General features: G+C 45.4%; 1 protein-coding gene and 1 long non-coding RNA gene across 7 annotated transcripts in view; both read left to right on the top strand.

The window, feature by feature from the left end:
* Positions 1-23947, top strand: part of LOC309399414 — a 241580-nt gene that overhangs the window by 213440 nt on the left and 4193 nt on the right. The gene's annotated exons all lie outside the window — the stretch shown is intronic.
* UBE2F (ubiquitin conjugating enzyme E2 F (putative)) overlaps positions 1-23947 on the top strand; it is a 163096-nt gene that overhangs the window by 135575 nt on the left and 3574 nt on the right. The window contains exons 8-10 of one of the 6 annotated variants that reach the window (XR_014176513.1): positions 2810-2842; positions 8976-9013; positions 12385-12447. Coding sequence is in view for 5 of the 6 variants with exons in the window: in XM_081967145.1 (XP_081823271.1) it covers positions 2810-2842; positions 12385-12447; positions 14065-14187 (219 nt within the window). In the remaining variant the exon portion in view is untranslated. Of the gene's footprint in view, positions 1-2809; positions 2843-4810; positions 4961-8975; positions 9014-12384; positions 12448-14064; positions 14715-23947 lie in introns of those variants that run through there. The other 5 variants (XM_081967145.1, XM_081967146.1, XM_081967148.1 and 2 more) reach the window with 5 other exon arrangements.

Consider the following 23947-nt stretch of genomic DNA (forward strand, 5'->3'; position numbering starts at 1 on the left):
TGGTTCTCAAGTTCTTGATTTCCTTTCTGCACCCTCTTCACCTCTCTCCTCATCTCAGCCGTTCCCTCCTCCAAAAGTTCCAGTCTCTGTGAGTTTTGGATCACATAATTATTAAGTGAACCAATTATCCATAATGGGTGGTTTTTTTTGCCAGAAATTAAAAGTAATAGCCAGTACATGTAATCGTCAATTTATGACCACAAATGAGCTCAAAATCGATTGTTAAATCAGATATTTTCTAAGTGAGTTTGCCGCATTTTATGACCTCTTACCACAGTTGTTAAGTGAAGATAAGTTAATAATGTGGTTGTTAGGTGAACGTAACTTCCCCATTAACTTTGCTTAGAAGATCACAAAAGGTGATCACATGACCCTGGGTCATCGCAACCATGATAAATATGACTCAGTTGCCAAGGGTCTGAATTTTGATCATGTGATCCTGGGGATGCTGTAACAGTTGTAAGTGTGAAAGTCATTTTTTTTACTGCTGTTTAATTTTGAATGGTCACTAAATAAACTTGTAAGTAGAGGACTACCTGTACTGGCAAAGAAACTTTGTAAATTGTGGTCACATGACCATGGAATGCTGCAAACAGCCATAAATTTGCAGCCCTCCTTCTTCCGGTCATTGGAACTTTGAAGCTGGGTCATGCATCTTTTTGGAGTTCATCATAACTTTGAATGGTCCTAAGCAACCAATTGGAAGTCAAATACTACCTTTAAATATTAAGTAATAATGACTCTGATAACAATATTCAACCCTGCTTAATTCACCTTGAATTAATGATTGCTTGAAATTAAATGAAGGGAGAAAAGAAGCCTGGAGTATTACTGAAGGAAAACCCATCTCAAGGTTGACTGGGCATTGATAAGAGTGGCTGGTTTGAGCCTATACATTGGCAATACAAGTAGCCAAACACTAAACATTTTGTGTTCTTAGTGAATCTGCTTAGCGCTGTTTACTAGAATCTTCAAAGGTGACTTTTAGGAAACAATTCTAATTTTAGGGAATAATATTTATTTTTAGAGAATAATGTCCATGAACATCTGAAGGGCCTTATGAAGAATACTTGCAGTCATTTTATAAACTGTCCAGAGTCACTGCAACGGGCAATGGGCAGCATATAAATTTAAATCAATTAAAACAAAGCAGGTAGAACAGCAAAGCTTGATAGTATGTGGATAGTGACAGTGCAGATGACTGGAGGTAAATATTGTGAAATAATCTGGGATCAGTGTGTATCTGTGAGACTGTGATACAACAAATTTTAATATTATCTTCCCTACTTCTCAAATGAATTTTAGCCCCTCATAAGGCCTCAATAATATTATCTGTTAGGAACTGAGAGCCATTTTCAATCACTAGACTAGATTTAAAAATGATTTTTTAAAACTTTTTAAATGCATTTTTAATGTACCTACATTTTTAGGGGCTGGACTAGAAGACCTCCAAGGTCCCTTCCAACTCTGTTATTCTGTTATTCCTAGTGGTGGACTTTTTCTTTAGAAAAATTGAATCTTATTAAGTAATAGTGAATTTTATTTTTTTAATCTACAGTTTGATGTACAGAAGTGCAAGAGAATCATTATCAATTAATTTCATGGTCCTTTTTACAATTTATATTACATCCTTTAAGTAATTTTGTGAGAAAATTTAGTATTTTTATTTTTAACTCTGAGACCAAGAATGTCATTTCCAAAAAACCAACCAAAAAACCTTAAACTTGGAATTCTGACTTCCACTGATCAATTCAGTATCTGTTAAAGTATTTCTACTGTCAAGAGCAAAGAATAGTTCATTTCATGTGCCATATTATCCACTGATACTGTTTTTCATTTTCAGAGAAAGACTTATTTAAAATAGTTTTTTGTATATAGTGATATAATTATTAAAGCAAATAAAGTCAAATAATATTTTAAATGATGAATGGTTCAGTATGTTTATTTCCATTGTTTGCTACTTTGTGGGAACAAAACCAAGAAGCTACAAGTAGCAGAAAACAAATTATATGTTTTGGCTAATTGACACTGGGTTAAATCCAGTTGGTATAATTCCATTAACAGAATACTCTTTGATCCTTGGAAGATGTCTATCAGTGTAGTAAAGAAGAAATTGTTAGCAGTTCTCCTCTACAGTGCTTATAAACAGTACCACAATGTTTCATAGTAATAAAGGGAGTAAAATTAGTAAGAGGAAATTGCCAAAAATAATTTCTTTAAACCATTGTTAATCACTAAAGTGATATAATTAGTCAAGCAGCCAACTAATCAGCATATTTTATTCTCATAACTTGGGTATCATTTAGCTTGGAAAGTCTGAGAATATGTCAGAATGCAATAGAACAGGCATGTCCAACCTTTTGCGTTGCCTGCACTACATTGAGTGAAGAAGAATTGTCTTGGGCTGCATACAAACTATATAATATAGTTAATGTATAATGTATCTAATGTATAGTTAATGCATATGCACACAATAATGTTAAAATCTATGATTTTGTGGGTCGAGGGCCGTGTGCTGGATATGCCTGCTGTAGAGCTTTAAGATGAACATACCTGATAGCAGGGAGATAAAAATCAGGAACTAGGGAATTTAAATTTGAATGGTTGCATAGTGTCAAAGATTTGCATTTGTTTTTAATAATTTGCAAATCAGATTCTTTAAAAATCCTGAAATTCATAACGATGTTTCCAGTAGCTTCATGATCTTCCTGATTGTCTGCCTATCTATCTATTTATCTATATGTCTGTTTTAATATATAATGCATTTGAGATATTTAATTTTGGTTGAATCATTTTTTTCCCTTTTCAGGATGTTGTTTGGGGATTAAACTCTTTATTTACTGTAAGTAACAACTTCACTGAATGTGTATTTTGATTAATCTGCTAACATAATAAACCAGCCTTAATAGAACAGATTAGTCGTCACAATTTCCAAAACCTGAATTAGTCTATTGATTCAAAATCTACACGCTTCTTGTAACTTTTGAAAACTAAGACATTTATTACAGTGTAAATATCTTTGGACTAGAGTTTCCTTTATTAGATATATCTGATAAAGTGGGTTCTAGTAAAAAAAACACTGATATTTCATTAACCCCATTTTTGTTTCTTCCTAAGTTACAGCGATGAAAATCGATAACAAAAATGAAGGCATGATTTACCCTGTTTTCAACCCCCCCCCCTCCCAAGTAAATATAGACTTATATCTTGGCACAGATACAAAGCAAAAAACATCCCCCAATATCTAATTGAAACCTGGCCACTTATGCAACATGCAACAATAGCAATAAGAGTTTCAGAATCAGAAGATATTTCCTCCCAGGTAGCTTACTCTCTACCATAGAATCATGATGATGGTTCTGCTCCAAGTTGCATACTTCATGGAGCATTCCAAATCTTTGGCTTTGGTAAGAACTCTGCCTGACCTCTTCTAAAGCATACAATCTAAAGGCAACTCCTATATTTCTCCCAGATTGTTTTTTTAAAATCACATCTCTGTAATTTCAATACTCTTAAATTTTTAAATTTTGTTTTAAATTGTTCCTTTTCTTTCCAGTCTTTCAGTTGGCGTTTTGGGTTCACTTGGGTTTATTTGATTTTTGCTGCTCTGCTTCTTAGCTGTTAAGTACTTTGATTTTAGTGACCTGTAAGGATCCCTTCTGCAAGTATGCTCAGTAAATCACATACTAGGTAAACTGATCACCCCTCACACTTACTCTAGGAATAAGCACAAGAGTTCCAGAAGCATTTGCTTCATGTTGCTAAAGGCATAAATGCGGTCTAGCTGTTCAACAGGTCACTTTGAGCAGAAGGCAGTTCATACCCATGCAAATAGGTCTATTTCTTACTGTTACTGCTGGCTAGGAGAATATAAAAAATGTTTTGTTCCTTATCATTCTTCTTCTTATGGTTGTACAGTAAGTACTATGTGTGCAGTGCAGGAGTGATTATGGTTCCAGTACAGTATGTACTTTTAGATCTTGATTTCCAGATTGGATTGAATAATACTTAATTAGTGATGTTGTGGAGATTGACCTTTGTGATCTTGATCTTACCCACCTATTATAGTCTTTTGAAAAGGCCTCTGAGTTAAATTATATGTTATGCCACATGAAAATGTAGAGATTCATCTCTCAGGGCATCTCCTTCTTTTCTCCAATCTGTTGGATGACAAGAGGCAAATTTCTGCTGTTTTGAGATGACAAAGCAAGAAATTACTGAAGGTTATCATATAGATGGATGGCAGTATGAAAGCAATAGTGAATTTTGTAGTATTTCATTGCTATTCAAAAGCAGGCAGAATGAACAGAAAACGCATGCACATATCAATAAGTAAAAAAACTGTTTAAGATTGAACATTTTAAAATACATCCTGAAGCTTTAAATGTGTACAGTGCATATAATGCATACTCTACACACACAAACACATACCAAAATTCAACAAACATGACAGTACAGGCAATCCTGGACTTACAACCATTTAGTGACCGTTTGAAATTACAATGGCACTGAAAAAAAGTGATTTATGACCATTTTTCACACTTACAACTGTTGCAGCATCCTTGTGGTTACATGATCAAAATTCGTACACCTGGCAATTAGCATGTCTGACAATTGCAGTGTCCTGGACCATCTGATCACCTTTTGCGACCTGACAAGTAAAGTCCATGAAATAAATAATATTGTACAGTAAAAATGCAGAAGAATCCTATATGATAATTAAAATCACAATCTACTGAGATCTATAACATCCTGTGCAGTTTGCTAACTTTATTCCACTTGTGTATTTGTGCTTTCTGCCATATAATAGCCCAAGAATATAAGAGATGGAATATTGCCATTGGGTTCCATTATGTTCTTACAGGGAACACCCCATTCCTTCATCAGGATACACTGCTACCAGAAAAACAACTGAGGAAAAAAGAGACCACATAATTAGAAATTCAGTATAGGAAGTCTACCCTTATTACTATACAATTGGCAGCAAAATTGTATTTCCAAAATAAAAAGAAATAATGCCATTTCTGGCTAAGTATTTGTTTATTTGATGGAATAAATAATATAAAATACTATTCATGACAGAATAATTAACATTTTGTATCATTTCCAGCACGAACTAGTGCAAAAATCTGAGACTCATCTAAACCTTGGACAGATAATCTGTTTCTACCAAAGCTATATTTGGCAGACATGAAATGATTAACTATTTTGCAAAAGTTATGACATGAATTGATCAACTATTTTTGTCCTTCATAATTGCTTCTTTGCTCCAAGAATGTTCAGGATTTTTGACATTTTGGCACCTCTTCAGCTAAAATTTGTTTCAATTCTGTATACGTATGTTCCGGGTAAGCAAATGACCACACTGCTGTGTTCCAGTTTAAACTGTCCACTTTCGAGAAGGTTCCCCGTTGGATGTGTTCAGTGTAATCCATTGGAGAGTTTACCAGTGCAGGTATGCCTGTCTCCATCTACAAGTGTCCAAGGTTGATTGCCATGTTAGCCCTGTGAGGCCTATCTGATGATACACATAAGCATGTTTAAATGAATACATGGCTTACAAATGTAACCATCCCAGGTAGATGTAATACATGTATATGACCTCTTAATGTGATCACAAACACATCCTGGTACACAGATGCACATCATAGTATCTGCCCAGTCACACATGCACACAACTTCCATAAACTTACTTATAACTTATATACGTATATAGAGTTAGATGAGTAATTTTGCAGCAGTACAGCTATTTTGAACATTTTCTTTGTGACTCTGGGCACCATATAATAAAAAGAAATAATAATAAACTATTTTTAAAAATGCAGCAATTTAAACCCAAAGTTGCTAAGAATGGGATTGCAGGTAATCCTTGAGTTACGAATGTAATGGAACCTGCCAATTACATTCATAACCCAAGGATTCATTGAAGTGAATCATGTAAAGTGAATGTGAAAACTCCCTGCTTTTACACATGCATTCGCTAATCAAATGTGTGGGTCATGTGCACGTTATCTCTGGGTGAGGAAAGCTATAGGGGGTGTTGTGACCTAGCAGGAGCTGTTGGAGCTGCCACCAGACTCCAACAGCGAGGGTCCCTATGAGTTGGCTCTGGAGGACCCTGGGCAGGGTTCTGACTCTGATCAGGGATCTGAGAGTCTGGTCGGCCACCAGGAGGCGCCTGAGGCATGGAGCAGCGGTGAGAGCCAAAGGAGGGGGGCTCCTGATGCCATGCCTTGGAGCAGTGGGGAGGAGTCACGGGACAGTGATTCAGATATCAGCAGGGAGTTCTTAGATGCCCGTTATTGCCGCGCCCACAGGCGCAAGAAGCAAGGGCGCAGTTACCGGCAGTAATTGCTCTCAGCTGCTGATAAGTAGACTCCCCTTCAGTCTATATAAAGGATTGATTGAGCATACACCCTTTGCAGAAGTCAATAAAGGAACTATTCGGAAAGTTCTGTCTTGGAAGCTTAGCATGCTGGACAGCTGCTATCGTGTCTCTGTGCCGGAGGGTTCTGAGAGTCTTGTCGTGGTGGATTGCTGCCAAGGATCTGTCTGTCTGTCTGTGCAATAAATCCTGTTGAAGTAGTTTTGGTCCGGAGTGTGTTCTGTGTTGGCGAGGGAAGAAGGGGGGTCAGAACAAGGGGGCATAGCAGAGGTTGGTTGCACCCGGTTTGGACTGGTTCGGGAGAACCGGTAATGATAATTGGGCATGGGTTGCCAAAGTGGTAGTGAAAGCTGGCTGGCCACGCATCCGAAGTGGCTCGCTCCAATGCTCACCCTGCCTCATCTTCACCATATGCTACAACTGCCTCCTAGTGCCTACACACAGGTAAGCAGCATTGGCTGCTCAGGGAGTCCTGATGTTTCACAACGAACAAAACCACACACTCTTTAGAGTCTCCAACTCTCCTGCGTTTAGCTCGGCGCGGCTCGGGTTGCTGCTTTCTTTGGCCTTTTAAAAAAAGTTTTACAGCATATTTTATTTCCTATCTCCAATCTAAATCATAAATTTGAAAAACCACGGCCACAAAATTAGCCACGCCCATAGAAACAGTAGTAAAAAAAATTGAAACCCACCCCTGAGCTAGGATACCTGTCCAAAAACTAGAAAAAAGTCTAATGATATATAGAGTAACTTTTGAGGTTCATGGAACAGTAATGCAACTTCAAGTTAAGGACGGCCTCATTAGTACTTGGAGATCATCTTGGCTTTAAAAAGCTCAGGGTAAGATTCATTTACAGATGAATCTTCTCTATAGAATGCCTGTGCTGCTCTGTTGTGGTCTGCAAGCAGAGCTGGCAGCTGTGAGGAGATTAGGGAGGAACATGGGCCAGTCCTGGAGTCTGGGGAAGGCTCTGATGAGGGCTTTGTGTCGGAGGCAGAGAGGGGGCCAGGGCCATCTCACAGTTATCAGCTGCCTTCAGAGTCAGACATTAGTGAGGCAGATGAACAGCTAGAGCCTGTTCCTAGTGTGTGCATGCGCAGAGTGGCCAGACGAAGAGAGCAGCTAAACAACAGGGGTCAACTTGGGAGTAAGGCCACAGGTGGATGATGAATGGCTCCTCCTAGAGAAATAAAAGAAGAACAAAAAGGGGGGAGGGAGTTTGCAGAAAACAATTAGTTCCCTTAATTGGTTCATGACTCTCCAAGACTCCTTGCCAAGTTTTGCAGATATCGGCCTGGCAGCTCTCCAAGCCAGAGAAGGTCTGTGACTGTAAATCCTCCCTTGAAAGACTTTGCGGGATGTAAATGAGCAGAATTCACAGCAAATTAATAAAATGGGTTTTTGTTGGGACAAGGAGCTTACTTCATGCTCTTGGGAAGCCTAGGTCAGAACATGCTCATTAGGTTTTATCAATGCCAGAATTACCCTAAAAAAAGATATAGATATAGATCACTAAACAAATTTCACCAAAGTGACACACCCTGTTATTTATCAGATTCTTCTGAAAGGAATCTCTCTTGTTTATCATCCATTGCAATTCTAAAATTTCATAAGGCCTTAGCCAGGCTGAATGCATTGCCGTCAGCAGTCCTTTTTATATGTTTTTATGAGTATCCCTATATCTCTCTCCTTTTATGTCCATATGGTGATGACTCAATAGAAATTCTAAGCCATTTGCTTCTGTGCTGTTTCCTACATAAGAACTCTAGACTTTCACTTATCTGATCTTGAAGAAACCTCTGGCCAAAGAATTCTTTTGGACAAGAACTCAAAAATATCTCAAGTTGCCCAATTTTTGGTATCATTTGTATAACATATCACATCATTAATTAAGTTTGGATAGTCATTTTTTGCTTTTTATAGTCTTTTTATTTTATTATATTATATATTGCATATTCTTATTTATTTTTAGATCTTATTAGTGTATTATCATTCTCTCTCTCTCTCTCTCTCTCTCTCTCTCTCTCTCTCTCTCTCTCTCTCTCTCTCTCACACACACACACACACACACACACACACACTCACACACACACAAAATAGGCATTGTTTTACTATGGCCCTAGAAATATTTTAAATCTGTCTTCTCCAAAATGGTTCCCTCAGGGCAGGGTTGGGCAACTATGGCAACTTTACAATTGTGGACTTCAACTCCCAGAATTCCTAAGTGGGCCATTCTAGGAGTTGAAGTCCACAGGTGGCAAAGTTACCATAGTTGCCCACTTGTGCCTAGAATTTCCAATCACCATGGCTTCAGGTTTTTCTGAAGATCCCTTTGTTTCCTTGTGTCTAGATTATTGCAATTCAATTTATCCAGGACTACCCTGGGGGGGGAGAAACGGGCCCATTTTTATGAAAAATGGGCCGTTTTGGGGAGGTTTGCAGAGTGCAAAAACTTTTTTTTTATTTGCCTCTTCAAAACCTTGGTGCGTCTTATGCTCCGAAAAATATGCTAAGTTCTTAAAGGCGGGGGGGGGGGGGAGGCCACACTTCAAGCTCATGGGAATCTTCCTTTTTATTTTTTAACTACAGGTACTGTGTTTCCCCAAAAATACAACCTGTCCCGAAACTTAAGACTTGCCACATTTTTTGCGTGGGCAAAAATATAAGCCCACCCCCAAAAATAAACCCCCTGGACAACCCCCCCCCTCCGGCCAGGCAGAGCACCTGACCTAGCGTTATCCTGAAAGCGCCAAATCGCAGGAGCAGGGGGGGGGGGAATGCTCACGTTGCTTGCTGCCTTCGGGATACCACTAGGTTGGGGAGTGGCGTTTTGCCTTGCCGGAGGGGAGAGTTGCCGGGCAGCTGCTCCCTTGTGAACTGGCTCCCGAAGAGCCGGGCACAGCCTCAGGGGCGAAGCAGCCATGAGGTAACCATGCTCATGAGCAGCCGCCCGGCAAATCCCGTCTCCAGCCGGATAGAGCGCCATTCACTGCCCTAGGGTGCATCCCTAAGGTGCCAAGCCATGTGGTGCTCTGCCCGCCCCCCAGCTCCCGCAGCTTGGCACATTCGGGATACCCCTTAGGTCAGTGCATGGAGCTTTGCCTGGCTGGAGAAGGGGGTTGCGCGAGCGCCTGTTCCTCCCGCAGCCTCACCAAGCTCTTGCGCAGCTCTCCGAGGCCACCGCCGCTGGCCGCTGCTGCCCGCCGCCGCCCGCCGCCACCCTGCTCCGAGCATAACTTCCAAACTCCAAAACTCGGGGCCGAGTCTTCCAGCATCGGCTGCTCTAGGAGTGCTCTCTCTGGTGGGCCGGCTGCTGGACAGAGAGCTTCCAGACAGAGAGTCTTCCGGACAGAGAGTCTTCCAGCAGCCGGCCCACCATAGAGAGCACTCCTAGAGCGGCCGATGCTGAAAGACTCGGCCCCGAGTTTTGGAGTTGGAAGTCATGCTCGGAGCAGGGCGGCGGCGGGCAGCAGCAGCCAGCTGTGGTGGCCTGGGAGAGCTGCGCAAGGGCTTGGTGAGGCTGCGGGCGGAACAGGCGCTCGCGCAACCCCCTTCCCCAGCCGGGCAGAGCTCTATGCACTGACCTAGGGGGTATCCCAAATAGACCAAGCCGCGGGAGCTGGGGGGCTGGCAGAGCACCACATGGATACCCCCTAGGTCAGTGAATGGCGCTCTGCCCGGCTGGAGAGGGGATTTGCCAGGCGGCTGCTCATGAGCATGGTTACCTCATGGCTGCTTTGCCCCTGAGGCTGTGCCCACCTCTTTAGGAGCCAGTTCACAAGGGAGCAGCTGCCCGGCAGCCCCAAAACAATAAGCCCTCCCTGATAATAAGCCCAAGGGCATATTTCGTGGGGCAAAAGAAAATAAGCCCCTGTCATATTTTCGGGGAAACACGGTAGTACTCAACTTATGACCACAATTGAGCCCAAAATTTACGTTGTTAAGTGAACATTTGTTAAGTGAGTTTTGCCCTATTTTGTGACCTTTCTTGTCAAATTGTTAAGTGAATTATTATAGCTGATAAGTTAGTAACCCGGTTGTTAAGTGAATCTGGCTTCCCCATTGACTTTGCTTGTCAGAAGATGGCCAAAGGTGTTCACGTGACCTTAGGACACACCAACAGTCATAAGTACGAACCAATTGCCAAGCATTTGAATTTTGATCACATGATCATGGGGATGCTGCCAAGGTGGTAACTGTGAAAAACAGTCATAAGTCACTTTTCAATACTATTGTAACTTTGAATGGTCACTAAATGAACTGTTGTAAGTCGAGGACAACATCTATTGCTCTGGGATCCATATGATGCATGCATATAAGGACATCCCCAAGATCATAAAACTCACGATACTGACCCCGACTGCCACTTTGCCCGTTCTGATTCTCTTCCTATGGATACCCCTGTATCAGAGGTGGTATTCAGCAGGTTCTGACCAGTTCTGGAGAACCAGTAGCGGAAATTTTGAGTAGTTCGTAGAACCGGAAAATGCCACCTCTGACTGGCCCTTCCCCCATCAAGTCCCAGCTGATCGGAAAGGAAAGAGGATTTTGCAATATCCTTCCCCTGGAGTGGGGAGGGAATGGAGATTTTACAGTATCCTTCCCCTGCCACGCCCACCAAGCCACTCCACACCCACCAAGCCATGCCCACAGAACCAGTAGTAAAAAAATTTGAATCCCACCACTGGGGCATAGTGATGGAACAGGCTACCCAAGAACTCCCCTGATGGAGTAAGATACCTCATACTACCCACAATTGCTTCTCCTCTATGCTGCCACGCTGGGTCTCACTTACCTGTGAAGATCTAGTGAGCTGTCTCCTCTCTGCCACATTCTCAGCACAAGGGCTTTCTGCAAAGACGACCAGAGCCTGGAGGGAGATTGTGTCCTCTAGGCCAGTGCTGGCTAACCTTTTTCCCATCGCGTGCCAAAAGCGGAGGAAGTGCAGGGGGGGTCATGCGCGGCCGTGCCCACACCCATAATTCTATGTGCATGACCCCCCTCTCCCCCCACTTTTTGGCCTGCTGGAGCTGACAAGGCAATGCCTCGCATGCCCTAACAAATGGCTTTGCGTGCCACCTGTGGCACGCTTGCCATAGGTTCGCCATCACGGCTTTAGGCTCTGATCATCTTTACAAAAACCTCTGCTGCTGAAAACAGAACCAGGGAAGAATGCTTTTTGCAAAGATAACTGGAGCCTAGAGGAACACAATCTCCCTCTAGGCTCTGATCGTCTGTGCAAAAAGCCTTTGCACTGAAAAAAAGCCCTTGGTGCCGCGTACCTCCCGGGGTTAATTTTCAGCACGAGGGATTTTTGCAAAGATGACTGTCTAGAGGTATGCAATCTCCCTAATGGCTTCAGCAATTGGAGCCTACAGGAACACAATGGGAGAAGCCAGAGTCCCTTAATGACCTCATGATTCATAGAACTGTAGTAATTCAGTTAATAATCGTGGCAAAAAGGTTGTAAAATGGAACATGATTCACATAATAACTTAGCAATGGAAATTTTGGGCTCAGTTATGAAGTAAGGCTCAAATAGCACACTGGAGGTCCTGGAGAAATAAAAACTGGTCTGATAACTTGATTGCAGAATGTGATACTATTAAACCAAGCCCTTATTTATCTATTCATTCATCCCATTTTTTCCTTGGGAGCTAAAAGGCAGCATATATTGTGCTCCATCTTCCCATTTTTCCATACTGGCAATTTATGAAGCAGCCCCAAATTACCAAGTGACCTTCTATAGCTCTTGAATATATTTAGGGATTAAATATGAATTTAGTATCATTCAGTAGATTTTATTCATACATAGAATGTTTAAACCCATCAATGAGCTAATTTTGGAAGCTCAACACAATGTATTTTTCAAGGATATTTCATACCACTTCAGTTTGAAATTGGGCTTGTTCAAAGCTGCCACTCAAGAAATAGAGACCCAAACAATCATAATTTACAACAGGCCTTTTTAAAAAATCCCTTACTTTATGTTTTTTAGGATCTCTTGAATTTTGATGATCCTTTAAATATTGAAGCTGCAGAACATCATTTACGTGACAAGGTGAGTAGCAGTGCATTGAAAATTACAATTCTACTTCTCATTTCTTAAAAATTAATTTGGTCATTTTCAAAAGGGAAATATGTATTGATACCTTGAAATTAATATTTTCAAAGTATCATGGATCTAAAATGGATCTGAGATTAGATATAAAGGAGATATAACAACCTGAAAGGTTATTGTACACCAAGAATAACAAGCCAATAGACAGCCATGTTTTTACATGCTTATGCTTATGAAGAAAATTATTGCTTAAAGGAATTTAAAAATTGTCCAATGGGAATTTCTAATTCTTGAGTTGGCTTGAGTAGCTATGTTGAAGGAGATATGGCTTTAACACTTTGCAATTTTACACTAATTTTCTGCAGAATTGTCAGAATGATAATTAAGTAGCAATGTGCAACAAAAGCACCAATATTTTTAGAGAACTAGAGCAAGCTGATTATCTGAAATGAGAATTAGAGCGTTGTCTGAAATTAGGAGGGCCATGACAGTATTTTTTTACTTGTGTGAATCTAGATTGGGAACCCCGAAGTCAAACTCAAAGTTGCCAATTGCAACAAGAATATTTATTGTTTGTTTGTTTGTTTGTTTGTTTATGAAAATTTATGTTGCTGCCTACTCGAACATGGTGACTCAAAGCAGCTTACATGGATATAAAAACACCATATAAAAGAAATAAAAAAATTAAATAACCACCAACCCACACCCATCCTGGCAACAACTCACATTCATACAAGCCATTTAATGGGCTCCATCCAGGTTTGAGTTCCCCAGGCCCCCTGGCAGAATCGTGTCTTCAGCACTTTTTGAAAGAATGTTAGAGTGGGAGCCAGTCTAATCTCTAGGGAACTTTCAAGAGAGAAGGAGCTACCACAGAGAAGGCCCTTCTATGCCCCATCAGGTGTATGCCCTTAGGGCGGGGGTCGGCATCGTGCAGCTCTAGAGCCCTCTTTGGGGCCCCTCCTGCGGTTCCCTGTCAGATGATCCCACCACTGGGTGGCCCCGCTCCTCCCCCTCACTCCTCGCTGCCCTGAGAAGAGATGGGAGACTGGCGGATGGAGACTCGCTCCATATTCCAGAATGGGAGTGAAGCACCCCTCTATTTGCCTCTTGCACCCCTCTACTTGCCTGGGGCAGAGAAAGACATGCAACTTTCTCCGCCCCGAGACACCAGCTGGGGCACATCTCTCCATATTCCTCTCGCCGTCTCCATGGCTGCTTGCTGCTTTTGCACTTAAACTTAGTGTGCTGCACAATGGGGGAGAAGGCGTCCCCTCCTCCTCCTCCTGGAGTCCGTTATGACGAGCATTGGCTGCAGCTAGGCAGCCCAGCCAGGGTCTCGGCACAAAGAAAAGTCGCTCGTCTCTTCCAGCGGTTCAGGTGCGCACAGCACCAACAAGGACCAGAAAAAAAGGCAAATAGAGGGGCACTTTGCTCCCATTCTGGAATATGGAGTGAGTCTCCATCTGCCACAATCGCCCTTCTCTTCTCAGGGCAGGCTAGGAGTGAGGGAGAGGGGTGAGGGGGCAGCCAGCTGACAGAGAGCCACAGCAGGGGGCTGAAAGAGCTTTATTTATCTGGGAACATGAAATGATTCTTGATTTAAATCATTTTAAGGCACCCAAAGAAGAAGAAAGAACAATATCAGCAAAAAAACCACAACCCAACCCTCGCCTGTTTTCGGAAATGGTTCAAGAGGGAACACACACACGAGAGAGTGGGGGGAGAAAGAGAGAGTGAGAAAGAGAAAGATGACAGAGACAGAGAGGGCTGCCTGCTGCAGTCGGGCAGCAAGAGAGAGAGAGAGATTCAACTGCGTCTGCTCCCCTCAAGGCAACCTCGTGGCTCTGCTGTAATAGCCTCACTCCTTTTGCAATGCAAGATTATTTATGTATCTTTCCAGAGACAGAGAGAACGTGGGCAAATTTCCTTACAGTTATTCCCTGGGTCTGGGGGTTGGAGAGTGGGGTTGGGAGTGAGGGAGAGGGAGGAAGGAAGGGAAGGAGAGAGAGGAGAGAGAGAGAAAATGAGAATCTATACCCCCTAAAATCCTTGATTTGTCTTATCTAATCTACTGAGCTGTAGAACAAGAAGAAGCACAAGAAAACAAAAATCCTGACAAGGATTTATAAAATCTGTAACACAACAATCCATGTCTTGTTATTTATTCTTCATTTGGCATTTTACATTAGAATACTTTCTCCCAAACTCTATGATGCCCTCTGTAAAGGATAAAACACAGTTCCTATGTTTTTTAATGACTATGACCTGAAATGATAGTTACTACCGTGTTTCCCCAAAAATACAACCTGTCCTGAAACTAAACCCTTGCGACATTTTTTGCGTGCGCAAAAATATAAGCCCACCCTCAAAAATAAACCCTCTGGACAATCCCCCCCCCTCCGACCAGGCAGAGCACCGCTCGCCGACCTAGCGGTATCCCGAAGGCACCAAGCCACGGGAATGAGGTGGGGGCAAAGGCGCTTGCATTGCTTGGTGCTTTTGGGGTACCGCTAGGTCAGTCAGCGGCGCTGTGCCCAGCTGAAGAGGGGGGGGGTTGCTGGGCAGCTGCTCTCTTGTGAGCGGGCTCCCGAAGAGCCGGGCACAGCCTCAGGGTCGAATGACTGTGTTGCGCTGTCGCAGCAGCAACGCAGCAGCCATGAGGTGACCAAGCTTATGAGCAGCCCACAACCATAGAGCGTACTTCCAGAGCGGCATCCATCCTCCGTGCTTTGAAAAAAAAAAACCAAGCGGCAGACGGCGCCAGCAGCGCAGATGCCCTTCGCGCGAGCGGGGAGAGGAAAAGCCGCTGCGAAACTCCCCTCCAGCCATGCAGAGCCCCATTCACTCACCTAGGGGCATTCCGAAGGCACCGAGCCGTGGGAGGTGGAGGGCGGCGAACAGGCGCTCACGTTGCTTGGTGCCTTCCGGGTACTGCTAGGTCGGTCAGCGGCGCTGTACCCGGCTGGAAAGGGGGGTTGCCGGGCGGCTGCTCATAAGCTTGGTCACCTCATGGCTGCTGCGTTGCTGCTGCGACAGCGTAACACAGCCATTCGACCCTGAGGCTGTGCCTGGCTCTTCGGGAACCCAGTCACAAGGGAGCAGCCGCCCGGCAACCCAAAAATAATAAGCCCTCCCCTTTAATAAGCCCAAGGCCATATTTCGTGGGTCAAAAAAATATTAGCCCCTGGCATATTTTCGGGGAAACACGGTATGTGAGGAATGAGTGACTTTGAGATGAGAGTGGGAGGGGGGGGGGAGAGAAAGAAAGAGATGAGAGGGAGGGAGAAAGAGAGGGAGAAAGAGATAGGGAGAGGGAGGGGGAGAGAAAGAGAGGAGAGAGGAAGGGAGAGAGAGGGAGAAAGAGGACAAAAGAGGGAGGGAGAGAGAGAGATACCTATTTCCCATAGAAAAGAAAACACCGAGAGCCATAAAACCTGAGTAGGCGTGACTCAGTGGGAGAGAGTGACTTGGTGGGAGGGAGTGATATTGAGTTGGCCATGCCCACCCAGGTTTTGTGGCTCCTGGTGTTTTGTTTTCTGTGAGAACTGGACCAAATGGCTCTTTGAATGTTAAGGTTGCAAACCCATGCCCTTGGGCTATGATGGTGAGCCTATGGCACGCGTGCCACAGGTGGCACGTGGAGCCATATCTGCCAACACACAAGCTGCCACACGGGTGCGCGCACCGGCCAGCTGATTTTCGGCCTTCCAGAGGGCTGGGGGAAGCCGTTTTCACCCTCCCCAGACTTCAGAGGCTTTCCTGGAACCTGGGGAGGGCAAAAACACCCTCTCCCACACACCCTGGAGCAAATACCAAGCTCAGCTTGGAGGCGAGCCATGCGGCACACATGGGAGGCAGTGTGGGGGAGTTGTGTTTGCATTCGCATTTGGGGGGGGCACTTTGCATTATGGATGCCAGCACCCTGCGCGCTATTGTGCACGCACACTCACATTTTTGGCATCTAACAACAAAAAGGTTAGCCATCACTGCCTAGAGGACATGCCTCCCTGCACTAGTGGGTCGGGTAGATGTGATCAGCATTCCTTGCCTCCCTGCACTAGTGGGTTGGGTAGATGTGATCAGCATTCCTTGCCTCCCTGCACTAGTGGGTTGGGTAGATGCGATCAGCAAGAGACAGTCCCTCAGATAACCTCGTCCCAAGGCATGAAGGACTTTAAAGCTGACAACCAGCACCTTGAATTGCACCTGGAAGCAAATCAGCAACCAATACAGTTCCCGCAGGAGAGGTGATACATGTGCACACCAAGGTCTGCACAAAACCATGCATTTTGCACCAACTAGAGCTTATGGATGCTGTTCAGGGGCAGCCCCATGTAGAGTATGTTGCAATAGTCAAGACTATTGCGTGACTAGGACATGAGTAACCATGAGGAGGGATTGTTGGTCCAGGAAAGGGTGTAAGTGGCGTACAATCCGAGATGGCGCAAAGGGCTTCTGGCTTTTCCAGGGTTCAGTTTCAACCCATTGTTCGCCATCTAACCCCTAACAGTCTCCAGACACTGCAAGAGGGAGGTCACAGCATTGCGTAATTCACTGCAGGCTGAGCATACAGCTTTCATCAGTATATTGAGATGCTTCAGTCCATGGTGACGAATAATTTCACCCAGTGGCTTCATGTAGATGTTGAATAGCAGCGGAGAGTGTACTGAGCTGTTATGACCCAGGGTTGGCGCGCAAGCAACACGTGCTAGGTGAAAGCTTGTCAGCCTTTATTCATAATTCATCACCATCCCCCCAAATCCCCACAATCCAGCAATTCCCAGTCTATTCTCCCAAGTTGGTGGAGACAGCAGCCATGCATGGGTAAACTTGGCCAGTAACCAATAGGACTGAGTCTATCAAAATGATGCCATAGCCTCTGAGGTGTGTCCTCCCGCTTTTTTAGATTGGGACTGGCTGTGCTAACTGCTTTCTCCTCAACTTACTAGTCTAAATTCCTTATATTGGCTATCAAAAAAGAGTGTTAATTGGCTTCTTACCAAAAGAAAATAATTCAGACAGATCCCTCTTTAAATTGGTTAGTGGAAGGCAGGTATCGTCGGGGACAGCTCCTCTGGGAGTGAAGGCTTCCAAACAGCCCTTCAGGGCTCTGACAGGAAGGTGCAGCCACGAGAGTTTTTTTCCGAGGCTCGCAGCCTCCTTGCTCTCTACTGCGGCTATCCAGAGACTCCTTCTCTCTACACTGCCTAGCACTGGCCATTGGAGGCTCCGCTCTTTGGCAGAAACATTGCTGGCTCGTGGCTGCCCCAGCAGCCTCGTTCTCGCCGTCGTTGCGAGGGCTGTCTTCATCGCCGTCTCGCCGCTGATCACCACCAAAAGCCACCGCTGCCAATGCAGCCGCCACCAAACGCAGCCGCCACCGCAGCCTTCGACAGCATCGCTACAGCCTTTGCCGCCTCCGCAGTCTCTCCAAAGGCCAGTTACCACCATCCCTGCATCCGCGGCCTCCTTAGCCTCTTGTGCCTGGCCCATAAGCTTTCTAGTCTCAACGGCCACTTGTTTTGGCACGAATCCTGTCTTTGACTCATCTCTTCTGTGTGCAAGGTTGTAAGTAACTACTATGGCCTCTTCTCCGGTTCAAGAACCACAGGTTCCTCCAACGGTCTAGGCCCAGAGTCCTTCAATTGGGGGCCCCATTTCCAGAGCTCATAAGCGCCGGCCTGCCCCAGAGTCTCCTCCTAATTTGCCCTCTGCTAAAGTTTCCAGGCCTAGTCACAGGGCTACAGCTACCACCCCTTCAGACAATGCCACTCAAGCTCCTCCTAGGAAGGCCAGGAGCAAAACCAAGCACACAGAGTCCCATCCTTTCCAGCCCAAAGGCCTGTAGAGCCCAGTCCTCCTCCTGACTTATCATCGGATTCAGAGGATGATTTATATCCTGCAGCTTCTATTATCCAACCGCAGGAGGCCAGGGCCACAGGTTACAATGCCTGCAGTAGGGAGGAGTCAGAGGGTGACAGGAGCCTCACTCAGGATGGGGAACTCTTGTTCCAGGAGGATGCTATCCTCCGTTCAGGCCTCTACTTTACACATCTGACATGGCTACTATCATGCTACTACTGATGCAATCGAAAGAGGCATAGCAGCGGGTCTTAAACACAGGTCTTCTAACCATTCTACTCCACGCAGGTCCTCTTCCTCTTCAGGTTCCAGATGCAGAAATGGTGAACTCTTGTCTTCTTCGTCGCACTATCTTCCTGGTACCTCCAGCCATCAGCCATCAGTTTTTGGGGAGGAGGAACGTCCTGCCCGAGATTCGGATCTTTCTGAGGATGAGGGTCTCCCTCCAGACGCACCTACATTTATAGGCCTATTTAAATCTGCTGTCTTCCAGTCTCTTCTCTTTAAGGCTAAGAAGATTGCTGGCATCCCTCCACCCAAGACTCCCCAGGGAACGGAGCTGGACAAGATTGATACCACTGACCCTCTCTTCATCCAACCCAAGGTGGAAAAGGAGGTGATTCCCTTGCCCAGACTCTTCATAGTCCAGAACCAGTGGGTGTCACCAGGTACAGTCCCTCTCCCCAACACCTTGGACAAGCGTCTGTATAACGTGGGACCCAAGTTCTCCGAGGCCCTTGAGGTACCCTCCATTACCTGTAGTGAGTTTGTCCTCTCCTAATGCAGCCTCAGTGGCTCCTGAAGAGGCCCTTCGTCTTGAGGACAAGAGGCTTGAGCAAACACTTGTCAAAGGACATCAAGCCGCAGCATGGCTGTTCGGGCCGCCACCTCAGCCTCATCCACTCTCCTGTGGCTGAAACAACTTCAAGAGAGGCTTCCTGCCCGGGATTCTAGGGCCCGCAGGGACATTAACAAATTGAAGGTGGCCCTGGAATACATCGCTGATGCCTCCTTGGATGCGACCTGCTTCGCGTCCAAATCCATAGCATCCTCTGTCACATCCCGTTGGCTCCTCTGGCTTAAGCAGTGGCAGGCGGAGGCCCGGGCAAAGTGGAGGCTTGCCTCATCTCCCTTTTCTACCTCCCTTCTCTTTGGTCCTCCTCTAGAACCTCTACTTGTGGAGTCTAAAGATAAATGTAAGGTCTTGCAACTGGCCACTAGGAAGCAGGACAGTCGGAATCAATCCTTCTAACACAGGCAGCTCTTTCGTGGATAGGATGGGGGTTCCTCCAACTCCTGTCTGCAACGCCAGGCCCCTCCCACACAGGGTCCCTCCTTCTCCAATAGGTCAGGCAGAAATAACCAGAGGTTTCATCCCAGGAAATCTTTCAGGTATAATTCCAACCGTTCCTTTAAGAGGCAGAAGTGACTGCCCAGAGGATCTCCAAATCGGGGGCCGTCTGGCAGCCTTCACAGATCGTTGGGACGACATCACCAATGATGCATGGGTCAGACCCACCATCAGATTCGGCCTAACCTTGTTGTGCTCCAACCCTCCGAACCACTTTGTCACCTGCCCGATCTCCAGGTATCCTCACAAGAGGTTCCTGGTGGAACAGGCCATACATCATCTGCTCCACATTCGGGCCATTCAGCCTGTGCCTCCAGGCCAGGTGGGACCGGATTTTTACTCTCATCTCTTTATTGTGCCAAAGTCTTCAGGGGTCTGGAGAGCAATCCTCGATCTCAAATTTCTCAACTGATTCATAAGATATCGAAGATTCAAAATGCACTCTCTCCTATCCATTCTAAAGAGTGTGCGCAAACACGATCTCCTCACCTCAGTGGACCTCACAGAGGCCTACCTCCACATCCCCATTCACAAACATCACAGATGGTTCCTGAGGTTTGTCTACGCAGGCAGTCACTTCCAATATCAGGCCCTTCCCTTCGGGCTGTCATCAGCCCCAAGGTTCTTTACCAAACTGCTTGCTGTGGTAGCGGCCCACCTTTGAGCCAGACACATACGAATATTGTGCTACCTGGATGACATCCTCTTGCTGGCCAGGTCACACAATCAGGCTCTCCAGGATCTTCAGCCAACCATGCGGGTGCTTCAGGAACAGGGCTTCTCCATAAATCAAGAAAAGAGCCACTTAGTTCCCATCCGCCGGCTGGTTCACCTAGGAGCTCTCATAGATTCCTCTGAGGGGAAGGTCTTTTTGTCCCTGGAACGCCAGGCCAGTCTCAGGGACCTAGCCAACAAAGTGCGGAGGAAACATCTGGTACCACTGCTCCACTTGTCTCAGCTGATAGGGAAGATAGTCTCATGCTTCTCCATCGTCCCGTGGGCACAGCTTCACAGCCTTTGCCTCCCATGGTTTCTATTGCTATACCAGAAGACCAACAGCGGTTGTTCCCTAGTAAAAGTCAAGTTGACTTAAGAGCCGCTCCAGACATATCTCAGGGGTCCCTATTCAGGGAGCCACCTTGTCTTGTTGTCACGACAGACGCAAGTCTGACGGGGTGGGGGGCTCACCTGAAGGATCAGGTGGATCAAGGGCTGTGGTCTGACTCCGATCTTACTCACAGTATGAATTGGCTGGAATTGTGGGCTATTCATTTGGCCCTTCTCCACTTCCAGTCATCGGTACGCAACTCCCATGTGCTGATTCGAACGGACAACACGACGGCCAAGGTGTATGTTAACTGCCAGGATGGGACGAAGGCCGTATCGCTCATGGAATCTGCCTTTTGCCTAGGGACCTGGGCGGAAACCAATCTTCTCTCTCTTCACGCCGAGCACATCTCGGGCACGACAACACCAGGGCAGATTGGTTGAGTCGCACGACAATCGACCCGGCGGAATGGTGTCTCAATCGCTGCATCTTCAGACAGTTGTCCACGAGGTACGGGACTCCAGTTCTAGATCTCTTCGCAACGAGATCCAAAAAACTGCCCAGGTACTTTTCTCGCTACACGACACCAGGCGCGGAAGGGATGGACGCATTAAGGTGCAGGTAGTCTTGCGGTCTCCTGTACACCTTCCCTCCCTTCCCCCTGATACAGAGGGTGATTTGCAAGTTGCTGGAGGAGGAGGTGGAACTCATCCTAATCGCCCCTCATTGGCCGCGCTGCCCCTGGTGCGTCCCATGCATGGCTGCTGTCTCCACCAACTTGGGAGAATGGGGCGTTGGTTCTTACCTGATATGCCCCTTCTCTGGGCAGGTGGAGACAGCAGCCATCCCCACTCTTCTTGGCACTGGCCTAGGTCGCAGAGGGACAGTAGTGAGGTACACTTGAGCAAAGATGGACAGAGAGCAGTCAGATATTGCACAGCAGTCTACTTATCTCCTTCATCAAGAAAGCGGGAGGACACTCCTCGGAGGCTATGACATCATTTTGGTAGACTCAGTCCTATTAGTTACTGGCTGAGTTAACCCATGCATGGCTGCTGTCTCCACCTGCTCAGAGAAGGGGCGTATCAAGTAAGAACCAACGCCCATTCCCCAAAGTCTCTGCCCACAGGGCACACCTATAGTCCAAGAGCAAGGCTCGAACCCACAAGCCTGTACATGCTTCGTGCAACTTCCTGTGCAACATCTAGGCAAAGAATCAAACTTCAATCAACAACCGAAAGGATTCTAAAGCAAAATTCTTCCAGAAGCCATGGAGAATGTTGCTGCAAAATACAACACTTGTTCCTGACAAAAGTCCCTCCCCACAGCATCTCCTTAAGTGTTATTCTCCAGTTGATCCTCATGAGGAGTGGAGGGCACCTTTCTCCTGAGTAGTTGGGTCACCCTGCGCTGACTCTTCCCCCTCTCCATTATCTGCACTTGGGGATCGGGTGGGGAAGCATTTGCTTGTTTCCTGAGCTCCTCTGCTCTGCTGCCTGCCCTTTCCATCTACTCTCCCCTTCCTTGATCTGCCCTGCACCCTCTGTTCCTGCCTGCCTATTCTTCTGAGGCCTGAGGGACCTAGGACTGCCTCGTCCTTGTCCCCAGGTCAAACCTTATAGGCCATAGGGGCTGCGCCCACCCCCTTCATTTGCCCCGGCTCCATCTCCTCCTCCGACCAGGGCTCCGACAATCTTCTTCAGGAGCAACAGGTTGAAACCATTCCCAGATAACAAGGCAAGAATCTGCCCCAGGGCCACCACCAAAACAGCAACCATGCCAGCCTCTTAACTGGGAACCAAGTCGAGTGATTTTGTCTTCCAGAAAATCTGCAAATTCCTCAGTGTGTCTCTTAGGGTGGACCTCAGTCTCTTCCTTCCCCAGGAGGAGACAGCTGACCTTAAAGAGGGTCGCTGGTTGATTATCTGCCGATGCAATTACTATGTATTTTTAAAAGCAAAGCAAAAAGCAAAAAAATTTCAGTATGAGTTTGAAAAGGATACAAAAGCTAATACACTTTTGCTTTCTTATTGCAAAAGCATAAAATGTCACTCCCCCTATTTAAAACAACCATTTTATCCAAGTCCTTATTAAAGATATTGAAGAATTTTTGGAACTGATATTTGTGGCATCCTATTTGGTATCTTTCTCCAGTTTGTTGGGAAGCCAATAGTGGGCACTTATGATTGAGAAACAGCTGCACTATATAGAGTGCATTCAGAAAATATTCAGACCCCCCTTCATTTTGTCAACTTTGTTATACTATAGCCTGATTCTACAGTTGTTGAAATTAATTTTGTTATCATTAATCTACACTCAGTTCCTCATAATGTGATGAATACCAAGCTAAAGTTTAAAAAAGGATCCTTACATACAGTACATTCAGAAATTATTCACTTTTGTCAATTTTGTTATGCTGCATCCTGATTGTTGTTGTGTTGTTGTTGTATATTAATCTATACCATAAAAACAAAGCAAAAACAGAATTTTAGAAATGTCTGTAAATGTATTAAAAAGGAAAAACTAAATTATCACATTGGCATAAATATTCAGACCCTTTGCAGCAACACGGGAACTCTGGTGCCTCTAATTTCTCTTGATCGTTGCTGACATGTTTCTACACCCTAATTGGAGTCGACCTGTGGTAAATTAATTGATTACATATGATTTGGAAAGGCACACCTTCTATAGAAGACGTCATAGCTGACAATGCATACTTTAGCAGAGCAAATGCCACAAGGTTGAAGGAACTGCCTGCAGAACTCAAAGACTGGATTATGGCAAGGCACAGATCTGGGGAAGGCTACAATAAAATTTCTGCTACACTGAAGGTTCCCAAGAGCATAGTGGCCTCCATAATTCTCAAATGGAAGATGTTTGGCACAACCAGGACTTTTCTAAGAGCTGATCACTTGGTCAAGCTGAGCAATCGGGGAGAAGGATATTAGTAAGAGAGGTGACCAAGAACCTGATGGTCACTCTGAGCTCCAGAGATTATGTGTGGAAATGGGACAGAGTTCCAGAAGGACAACCATCAGTGCAGCCCTCCACTGATCTGAGATTTATGGCAGATGCCTCTCCTCAGTGCAAAACATATGAAAGCCCGCTTGCAGTTTGCAAAAAAGCACCTGAAGGATTCTCAGGCGGTGAGAAACAAAATACTCTGGTCTGATGAAACCAAGACTGAACTGTTTGACCTCAATTCTAAACATTATGTCTGGAGGAAACCAAGCACT

The sequence above is a fragment of the Natrix helvetica genome (assembly GCF_964273705.1).
Source record: "Natrix helvetica genome assembly, chromosome: 1".
Lineage (NCBI taxonomy): Eukaryota > Metazoa > Chordata > Lepidosauria > Squamata > Natricidae > Natrix > Natrix helvetica.